The 10,211-nt window shown below is 47.0% G+C and overlaps 1 protein-coding gene across 1 annotated transcript in view; it reads right to left on the reverse strand.

The window, feature by feature from the left end:
- Window positions 1–10,211, reverse strand: part of AK8 (adenylate kinase 8) — a 154,641-nt gene that overhangs the window by 98,497 nt on the left and 45,933 nt on the right. The window contains exons 5-8 of the mRNA XM_037734581.1: window positions 7,928–8,009; window positions 7,272–7,343; window positions 6,108–6,308; window positions 2,503–2,634 (exon numbers count right to left, since the gene is read on the reverse strand). Of these exons, the coding sequence (XP_037590509.1) occupies window positions 2,503–2,634; window positions 6,108–6,308; window positions 7,272–7,343; window positions 7,928–8,009 (487 nt within the window). The remainder of the gene's footprint in view (window positions 1–2,502; window positions 2,635–6,107; window positions 6,309–7,271; window positions 7,344–7,927; window positions 8,010–10,211) is intronic.

The raw sequence follows: 10,211 nt of genomic DNA on the forward strand, positions 1-10,211 counted from the left end.
GGAAGGAAGGAAGGAAGGAAGGAAGGAAGGAAGGAAGGAAGGAAGGAAAAAAAAGAAAGGAAGGGAGAGAGGGAAACGGGAAGGAAGGAGGGAGGGAGGGAGGGAGGAAGGGAGGAAGGAAAGAAGGCAGGAAGGCAGGATTCGTGCTCACTGTAAACAAAAATCTGAACTGTACACAGCTCTGCTGAGATACGCAGTTTGGTGTATGGATGTTTCTTCGGGTTTTTTTTTCTGAGCATAGACTAACGTGCTTTTTTAAACAAAAATGAGGTTACCCCCTGGACACTGCTGAGCAAACTGTTTTCTGCCCCTCCCTTATTTAGCCATATATCACCAACATCAAATAACTTTACAGGTTTATTTTTAATAGCTGCCTCAGAATCTATTACACGGGTTTATCACAGCTTACTTCACAAACCTGCTATTAACAGAGTCAGAGGTTTGCCTCTGTTTCTCACTCTGCTTCTGCCACATCTCTCGCTGCATATCTGGGTGCTGGGGCAGAATAAATCCCAGGAGTTAAATCCCAGGGTCACAGGTTTGTGCAGTTAGCGCTTTAACCAATCGTGGCTTTCACCTTTCAGAAAGGCGTGCCTGTATATACTCCCACCATTGTAAGAGGGGTCTTCTGATGAACTTTGTGGGAGCGAGTGTGGGGCTGTTTGTCTGTTTTCACTGGTTTGGAGGTGTAAGAGATTCACAGATGTGAAGATCAGAACCAGGCCAGCAGATGACCGCAGAGGATCAGACAGTGCCCGGAGCCCTGGGTTCAGACAGACGTTTGCAGAGACCTCAAGGCTACCGCTTCCTGCCTTAGGTGCCTTAAACGGGTTTACTTAAATCTCATGACGTCTTGTATTTATCAAGAACACCTTTGAGAAATGTGAACATTCTGAGGTAGTCTCCAAATTCTTAATTATCCAGAAGAGCCCCATCATGGCTCTTTGGTAACAAGCAAAAAACATGATGACCTTTTTCTATTACACTTTTTTGAAAATCTAGGCAGGTAATTTCATCTCTTCATGATTTTTGTGCTGAACGCAATTTAAATTAAAAAAAAAAAAACTTTCCTTGAATGAGAGTGTCTGCATCATAAAATAGAGCACTGAAACAATGATTTCCATAAAGCCATGCTCTTTATGAGGCTACTGCTGTTGTGTTTGCAGACCCTCCCTCCGCTGAGAGTGCCCCTCCACGTTCCCTCTGTCCCTTCCCTTAATGACGTGTGCACACACTCATGTAAGCAAGCGGGGCAGCCACAGGTAGACTGCTGATCATCGTAACAAAGAACCCTTCCCTAACACTGCTGGAAATTTCGTCTTACAATTCTCTTACGAGGAATAATCCAAAGGAGAAGGAATTATTGCAATAATTTATTTTTAAAAATTGACTTGAGGAAAAGCATTTTTTATTCTAAATGTCCTGGTTAATTTTCCACAGTAATCAAACTTGCAGATTAATTGCTCAGCTCTCTATCTTCATTTTAGGGGTATGACTTTTGTCATGGGTTCCTTGCTAGTCTCAGTGGCTTTGGAATTATAAGTTGGAGGAGGCCTCATTGAAAAGCATTTTTATTCAAAACTTGATCCTTCTGGGGTGGTATATGCACATGTTTGTATGTATATACAAATATACATACAAATGCACAAAAATGTACATGTATTTGTAGGCATATTTGTGTGTATGTGTATATATATATATATTTGTATTCTCGCTATGTAATCATATGGTATATATGTATAGTTTGGGAGGATGTGTGCATATTTACATATTTGGGGTACAGGTCTCATGATTCCATAGTAAATCCAGTAGAGGCTATTTAGGCTTGTGGAGCATGGTGTGCATGGGGGCAGCGCTTTTAACTCCCTTCAACCCAGCAGTGTGTCTCTGCTACAGGTTCTTCCTCCTTCCTATCACTTTATCCTCCTGAACACAAGCTGGCATCCAAGACCACCTGGGACCACCCCGGGAAAGACCTGGAGAGCTGATTTCAATATTTTCTCTCCTCCTGGTAAAATATTTATTGAAACTGTGCAGAGTGAGAAGTCTTCCTCTGGTTCAGAAATTGTTTGCCTGTAAACACACTGACCTGGATTGGGGGAGCCAAGTGAGACTGGAGAAAATAAATAACCAGCACATTCCCATTATGCAGGCGCCCAGGCTTCAGGGGAGATGGCAGGGGTGAGATGGGAGCCACCGCTGGTGCACAGCACAGACAAACCCTCCGCTCCAAAGGATATAAAAAATGATGACTGAAAAATGTTCTGTCTCTTTGGGCTGTGGCCGTGTTTTTAGTGGTTAATGTTTTTATGGTACTATTCTTTGGGAGGAAAAAAATCTATTCCTGCAAAGATGGACTAATAGGAAATTGTTAAGAACGAAGAGCCAGAAAGAGAAGTGACACTGACCCTTCTCCCTGCACACTACCCCCTCGTAAAATGAGGGAGCTGGGGAGGGGGAGCAGGAAGCAGGGCAAGGCTGGGCCGCGCCTGGGGCACTCACCGTTGACAAGCCTGTATTTCTGGGCCAGGAGGGCAGCCTGCAGACTTTTCCCACTGCCCACGGGCCCGAGCAGCAGCACCCTCGGGGTGAACGGGGCATTAGTACGATGGTTGCTTTGGACATAGGTCAGAGCTGGAAAGAGAGGATATGAAGATAATCAACCCAGGTCCTAAAGAACGGGGAAGCAGCTGGCAGCCCTCTGCTTTGGCTCTTTTAATCGCAGTAACTCTTCTCTTTCACAGCACCATGGAAGCCCTCTGTACATCTGCCCAGCAGCCAAAGGTGAAGAGGCAGGGAAAATAAGTACATGGCAGGCCTGGGCACCAAGGCAGGGAGCAAGCAGCGAAGTGCACAGAAGCCACCCGCTGAGCGCTGCCCTGGAACTCCTCCAAACACGGTGCCGGGTTCTGCACATCTTCCCAGGTTGAACTAGGGCTGGCTGAGTTGCAGTTGGGAGGCTGGTCCCAGGATGTGACAGCACTCTATAGGGCTGGTGACTTTTCACACTGAATCAGGCTGAGCCTCCTAACTGGAAGCCCAGGACTAGGCTGGTCTCCTAGAAGTGCATGCTGGCTTTCTGCTAGGTGCACTTGAATGTCAGACACAGGCTTTGATAAACACATCCAGCCACATGGGGGCTCAGTGCCCAGGGACTTCTGAAAGACTCGAATTGGTGGAGAGTAATTTGTACAGCTGCACTCTGGTGACACCAACATCGCTGTGAGTCTCCAAAGAGGCAGCAATCAAATAGGTCACAGGGGTGGACGAATGTAGCTGCATGGCCCTGGCCTGTGGTGTGCCCCTGGCATTTGGTGAACAAAGAAGTGAAGACATGGGGTGAGTGTCTCCCACAATGAGGCCACCTGCACCACAGGGGGCACTGGATGCCAAGAAGCCACCCGGAAAAGCTACTGAACATCAAACCAGGTCACCTCCCGCCAGAGCTCAGATGCAGGGAGCTGTGAGAAAAGGCTGATGAGGCTATAAAGGGCAGCATTTCGGGCACCTGAACCAGGGGAGACGCCCAAAGATGAGGCACCAACCTGTGCCAGCCCCCAAGCCAGCCTTTAAAATGCGTCTCCTTCCCCAGGGAGACCTTCCCCCTCCTGCCAAGACCCCAGTCTGTTCTGTGCAAAGTCAGCCACAGGTGCCCCGTTACACCTTTCCGCCAGTCTGCCTTTGCCAATGTGCCTTGCAGTGGATTCTGTGCTGGGTGAGGGGCCAGGCCATCGCGCCTCCTTCAGGAACGTGCCATCCAAGAACCAGGCAGGTCCCTCATCGTCAGCACTACCACCATTTGGGGCCAGATGATTCTTTGTTGTGGGGCTGTCCTGGGCACTGCGTGATGTTGAGAAGCATCCCTGACCCTTACCCGCTAGGTGCCAGTAGCACAACTGCAAGGTATGACCACCAAAGAGCCTTTTCAGACATTGCCAATGTCCCCGGGGGTGCAGCAGGAGAAAAACTGCCCTGGATTGTGAACCGCTGGGATATGTGCATGGTGAAAATCCTGAATTCTGAAATCTTTGCAGGACTTTTAAATTGGAAGGGCCATTAGAGATGCTACAGTCCCCTCTTTTTCAAAGGCACAGATGAGTTAAACTGGACCGTCTTCCAGGTTGTGATCAGCATCAGTGGCATGTACTAATTGCTATGACAAACACTCTAAAGGCATCATCTCGTTGGTTTGACCCAGCAATCCCATGAGGGTTGTGTTACTCATGTCCCATTTTACAGATGAGCCCATCAGGCTGAGACGTGGCAGAGGTGGGGCAACTCTCCCAAACCTCCTGCCATGGGTAACCATTCCTCCACTGAGAGAAGCCCAAAGGAAGCTACTCGGGCGAGGCTCTCTTTCTTCTCAGACCTTCCATAATCCTGTGCATCTGAAAAGCACAAATACTACAGGCAAAGCAGCCTGCTTACAAATGATGCTTAATTTACAGTAAATAACTAAGTTAATTAGAAGTAATGATCCCCCAGACAGCCTCAACATCTAATTATTCCTTTTTTAAAATATGTGGTTGCTGGATGCACTGCAGAGAGATTAAAAAAGCACACAGAGAGAATTCTGTATTCCAATTTTCAATTTATCTCTCTGCATTATTAATTAATAATAATTAATATTCAGACACTCACATTTTTATTTACAATTCCAGGCATGAATTCTTTATGAACGATCATATGAACTTTTAAATTTAATTAAGTAATTTGGAAGTAATTAATGTGTAAATTCAGAATCGTGGCATAAGACGAACGTTGTGGTTGTTTATCTTAAGAGTGCAGTGTTTGCTACTAAACACCCTTCCGAGATGCGAAATCACTGGGAAACTATGAGCCATCATAAGCCTGGCATTTCTTCTTTAAGTAGCATCATTTTCTACTTCTCCCAACCCACCCGTTGGCTGATTGCCCCCTTCAGAGGGCGAGACTGTTCAGTCCACGCCGGTGAGCGTTGCATTTCCGGGCTCAGTGTAGCAGTGAGGTTTATGCACCGAGTCTGCTGGCAGGAGAGGGTGCTGGGAGAGTCGGCAGGGATGGGCTTGAGGGCGCTCGAAACCACCTCCCCAGCAGAATAGAACTTTTCTTGGAGAGATTTGAGAGAATATATGAAAAAAGGACTTTGTAAACTGTCAAGCGTCTTAAATATCTGTGATGCCCCCTGCATCATAAACGCTTCATTTACCTGACACTGCACGGAAGGGAATAACTAGATTTTGAGATGACTGTAGCTCAGCAAGACTTTTAAACACGATAATACAGCTGTTTGGGAATAGAGTTATTCTGCCTTGCCCTCGCCTATTTGGACAGGGTGTTGAACAGCGATAGGAGCTAGGGTGTCTGATGTTTACTGAGCCCTTTCCCTGTGCCAGCACTGGGCTTGTGGCTGTAGACACATGATTTGGAGAATCCCATTTAATCCTTACCTGGGAGGAGGGCATGCGTTTTGGTCCTATTTTAGGACCAAAACCAGGGCTCTGAGGAGTTAGGAGAATTGCCGGAGACTGCACAGATGACCTGTGTCAGGGCTGAGATTGGGACACGTGGCCCAGCCTCACACAGGCTGCCTGCAGTTGCTCCCGCGCAGCTGTGAACACTGGCCGTGGCTGCGGACAGCAATGCAGTACCGGGCATGGGGCCACGCATTTCCATCCTAAATGAAGCATACCGCCTGAGTTGTGTTGTGTGTGTGTGTGTGTGTGTGTGTGTGTGTGTTTTGTCGTGTGTGGTGGTGGTGGTTTTGTTTTTGTCTTCATGTTTATATATTTTTTGTTTCTTCTCCTTTCAAGGTCAGGCTCAAACTTCTTGCTACCACGTCCCTCCCACCCCGTCCCTCACCTCTCCTCCTCCCAACCCCATCACCACCAAATCTGCTGTGGCCAGAGATGTGCCCACGTCAGTGTGGGATGCTAGCCCAGGGTGTCCAAGTGGGGCACCCCCAGGGGCTCTGCACACATGCGTTTCTGGGCAGGGAACCCAGGTCATGACTCCCAGGCATGTCCCAGACACTGGCCACTATCAGAGTAAGGGACAAAGCGGTAAAGGGCACAGTGAACCCTGCCCTAAGCTGCCTGTCCCGGGTGGCGCTGCCAGTTTGTGTTTACCTTGGTAGAAGACGTCCACACACGGCTGGTCAGCACTGATGACCTTGAGGATCTTGGGGTAGGAGGGGATGATCCTGACGATGTTCCTGTGATACTCCAGCAGTTTCTGAGCCGTCTCCAGCTCTGAGATGCCCTCTGGCACCATCAGACGGTTCTGAATTTCAGATTCGGGTGGCCAGTCAAAGGTGGTGTGATAAATCTCTGCACGGAGGGAGGTACACAGTTAGAAATACCCACATAGGGGCCCTGTGGGCGCTGCTGTGCCTGGCTGGGGTGCTTCTGTCCTGGAGGCCAGGGTCAACAAATTCCTGGGGTGTGGCTGACTGCGGCAGGTCACCGATGCCCAACACCAGCACTTCCAGCTGCTTCGAGCCTGCTCTTAACTACTGTTCTTGTTACAATATGAGCACAGGTCCCAGGGCAAGGGCCGCTGGGAACTTCTGGGTACTTACTCTGTGCCAGGCACTCTGACAGGCACTTACCTGCAGACTCTCATTTCATCCTCACAGTCATCCTGTCACACATTAGAATTTGGGATTTTCATCCCCAAGTACAGATGAGAAAACTGAGTCTCAGGTAACCCATGTCTACAGCCAGAAAGGAGCAGAGCCAGGGATCCACAGACCCAGGTGTATCTGCTGCCACAGCCTGAGCACTGGACGATCAAGGGCAGCCCCGCCTTCCCCATGCTCCCACCAGCCCCTTGCTCAACTGTCTGGTCTTCAAGGCCCAGTTCAAGGGCCCTGTTCCCTGCAGCACCTGCCAGTTCTCCCAGGTAATGCTCATGCCTCTCTCTTCTGTACACATACCAAAGAATGAGGGGTATCCGGGCTGGGGGCACATAATTTGTCCTAGGGAGATGCAGACACATCCCCTGGCTCCTGTGTAGGCTCCAAGCCCAGGTCCCTGGCATGACCCCTCACACTCTACTCTGGTTCTGTCACAAGGTCTCCTCCTTTAACCTAAATGGGCCTCCCTTTCCTCATCTACCAGAATGTATCCTTGCCGGTGTCTTCCAGCTCAGAGCCCAGCCTGTGGTAGCCTCCCTCATGTCCCTCTGTGGGTGCCCAGAGCAGAATGCGTGCTCAGGAAATAGCAGGCAGCCTGTCATCACCATGGTCTCTGAAAGCCCGTGGCACGGGGTGGGGGTGGCTACAGCCATACCTCCAGTTTGAGGATCGATTCTCTTCCCCAAGTTTCTCTCGATCAGGACCGTGTCTGGAGCACTCAGCATGACTGGGCAGGGAAGAAAAGGAGCAAAAGCAGGCATGTCAGGCAGTGGGTACCACACATTGGAATACCATGGACCAATACTTGCTTTAGGTTTCTTTTTCTTTCTGTATAATGACATTAAAACAATAACCATCTCCCATTCCTGTGAATTCCTAAGAGAAAGGTCTTCTTGCACCCAAACACAAAGAACATAATATCAGGACAGAGCACGGTCCATGACTGAAAATTTTGCCTGTTAACAATTTTCCTTGTCACAGACAATGCCGTGATGGGCATCCCTGCATGCACCGAACACTCGTATAGCATTCTAGTTGATTTCCTAAAGAGAGTTTCTGAGATACGAGATTCCTGGGACAAGGAATTACCAGGCTGAAAGCAAAACCCCGCTTTTCTTGAGAACCCGCCCTGAATACATTTAGCTCCGTGAAAAATTCAACTGTGCTGCCCTCCTCTTCCTTGCTGGGTCTTGGACAGCGCCTGGGCTGAGGCTGGGCGCAGGCAGCATGAGCGGAGTGCTCACTGGCTCACTGGCCGCCCCTAGGGGCAGCGGCTCTGGCAGTGGGGAGGGGCCCTGGGGAGCTACTCACTGACGTGTCTGGGGGCAATCCCAAGGGTCTGGATCCTCAGAGCCTGCTCACGCGTCTCAGGGATGCCGTCCAGAATCCAGCCCTAGACAGAAGATTCAGAGAGGTGCTCATCTGTTTTTATTTTTAGATTTTGGGGGAATTATTTTAAAAGGAATATAATAGCTTTACAGAAAGACTAGAGCTTTTAAGACAAAACAAAAACTAAATGTTTATCATCGCTACCTCATCCTTCTTTAAAAACTATTTTGTAATATATTATTATATTCCCTTCCGAATCTTATGTTGGTGATTATAATCATAACATACATATTTTACATCTTGATTTTTTCCACCACACAATAGCGACCACAAGCAACTCTTCATATCTGCACGGCTCCTCATTGTCCCCATTATGAATGGCTGCGCAGTGTCCCACCAAGAGAATGTACACAGCCACTTAACTATGCCCGCGAACGAACATTTCAACTGCTAACAGTGTTCATTATCATAAATAAATCATAAATAATACCTCGACGATCATCTTTGCACATCTAGTGCTTTCCACATTTTGGACAATTTCCTAAAGAGAGTTTCTGAAATACGGGATTCCTGGGACCAGGGTGAATACAAAACCCCACTTTTGTTTTTATTTTCTGCCCCATATCTCTGCAGGAACACCCCACTTTTCTTAAAAACAAACCCTGGATGATGATTCAGGTCTGCGGCTAACCTGTTACAGGATTGAAATTCCTCAGACATCAGCCTCCTCGTGGTACAGCTAGGGAACTGGTTTAGAGGTTTATTTTTACTATTTATTTATAGAGAGAGAACCTTGCTACGTTGCCCAGGCTGGTCTTGAACTCCTGGGCTCGGGCAATCCTCCTGCTGCAGCCTCCCAAAGTGCTGGGATTACTGGCGTGAGCCACTGTGCCTGGCCTTTACTAACTCTTTAAATCCAATTGGGAGAGTAATATACAATCATTGTACACTATGTGGAAAACACTGAAAAGGTGAAATAATAATAAGAGTCACTGATAATACCTCAGACCCAAACAAGCCACTGTCAACATTCTGGTATATCTCCTTCCAAGCAGCAAGTGCAGATACCTTTTTTCCTGGGGGCTGGGACTTGTGGGGGAGGGGAATCACACTGTACATACTATTTGGTAATTTGTTCATTTCTAGCAAAAACATTTCATGAACATTTTCCCATGTCACAAAGTGTTCCTTGCGTAGAAGTTTTCATAGCTGCCTGGTACTGCATGAATTGACCTGATGTTCACTGATCCCACGTTGTTGCTCGTATTTTTCAGCTTGATTCCAGTTTTCCACTATTATAAGCAATGCTGTATATGCATCTTGATGCCTGTCAAACATCCTCAGATAAATTTCTAGAAGCTGATACCTTCTTTTATGACTTTTGATACATTTTGCCACATCGCTCTACAAAGTGGCCCACCAGTTTATGAATCCAATGGCAACGCATCTGTTTCCTTGCATCTCTGCCAATGTTGGGCATTATCTTGGGGGAAAAAAAAATCTGTCCAGCAAAATACAGTATACCACTGCTGCTTTAATTTACATTTCTTTGATCATTAATGAGGTTCAGTATTTTTTTCCATATGTGTATTAGCTATTTGAATTTTTTTTCTCTTCCAAAATGTCTGTTCATGTCATCTACTTTCCTCTTGGGGTCTCATCCTTTTATTTATGGACAAGAGCTCTTTACATATTAAGAACAGTAACCCATTTTGGATTTTGGCAAACACTGCCACAAACCTCTTGAGGCAAACAATGTTGCCAACATTTTCAGCAGTTTGTCTTGCAGCGTTTTCATTTTGTGTGTGGTGTTGCTTTTAACACACCAGTTTGTGGCCAAATCAATCACTGCATTCCTCTTTGGATTCTGGCACTGTGTGGATGCACAGAAATGCCCTCCCCACTGCAAAAGCTGATAAATATTCACTTGCCTGTAAATCATGTTCTTGGGTTTTTACTCTTTACATGTAAATAGTAATGATTTGTGTAACAGAGCCACAGTTTAGTTTGCGAATGCTGTGGGGCTGTGATCTAATCTGCTTCCTTGTGGCTCACCACCTGTTCCAAACTCACTCACAATACAGCCTATCTTTTCCCCTCTGAGCACACCTTTATCACAGTCTAAATGCTGATATGACATTGGCTCTGGCCTCTTTCTGCTGGTAGTTTGTTAAATTCTTTTTATTTAACATTTAAATTGTTGTTATTTTATAAGTTACCATAATGTCTGGTAAAATACGCTTTCCCTTCTTTTTTTTTTTTTTTT

Source organism: Cebus imitator, unplaced genomic scaffold (assembly GCF_001604975.1).
Source record: "Cebus imitator isolate Cc_AM_T3 unplaced genomic scaffold, Cebus_imitator-1.0 Scaffold638, whole genome shotgun sequence".
NCBI lineage: Eukaryota > Metazoa > Chordata > Mammalia > Primates > Cebidae > Cebus > Cebus imitator.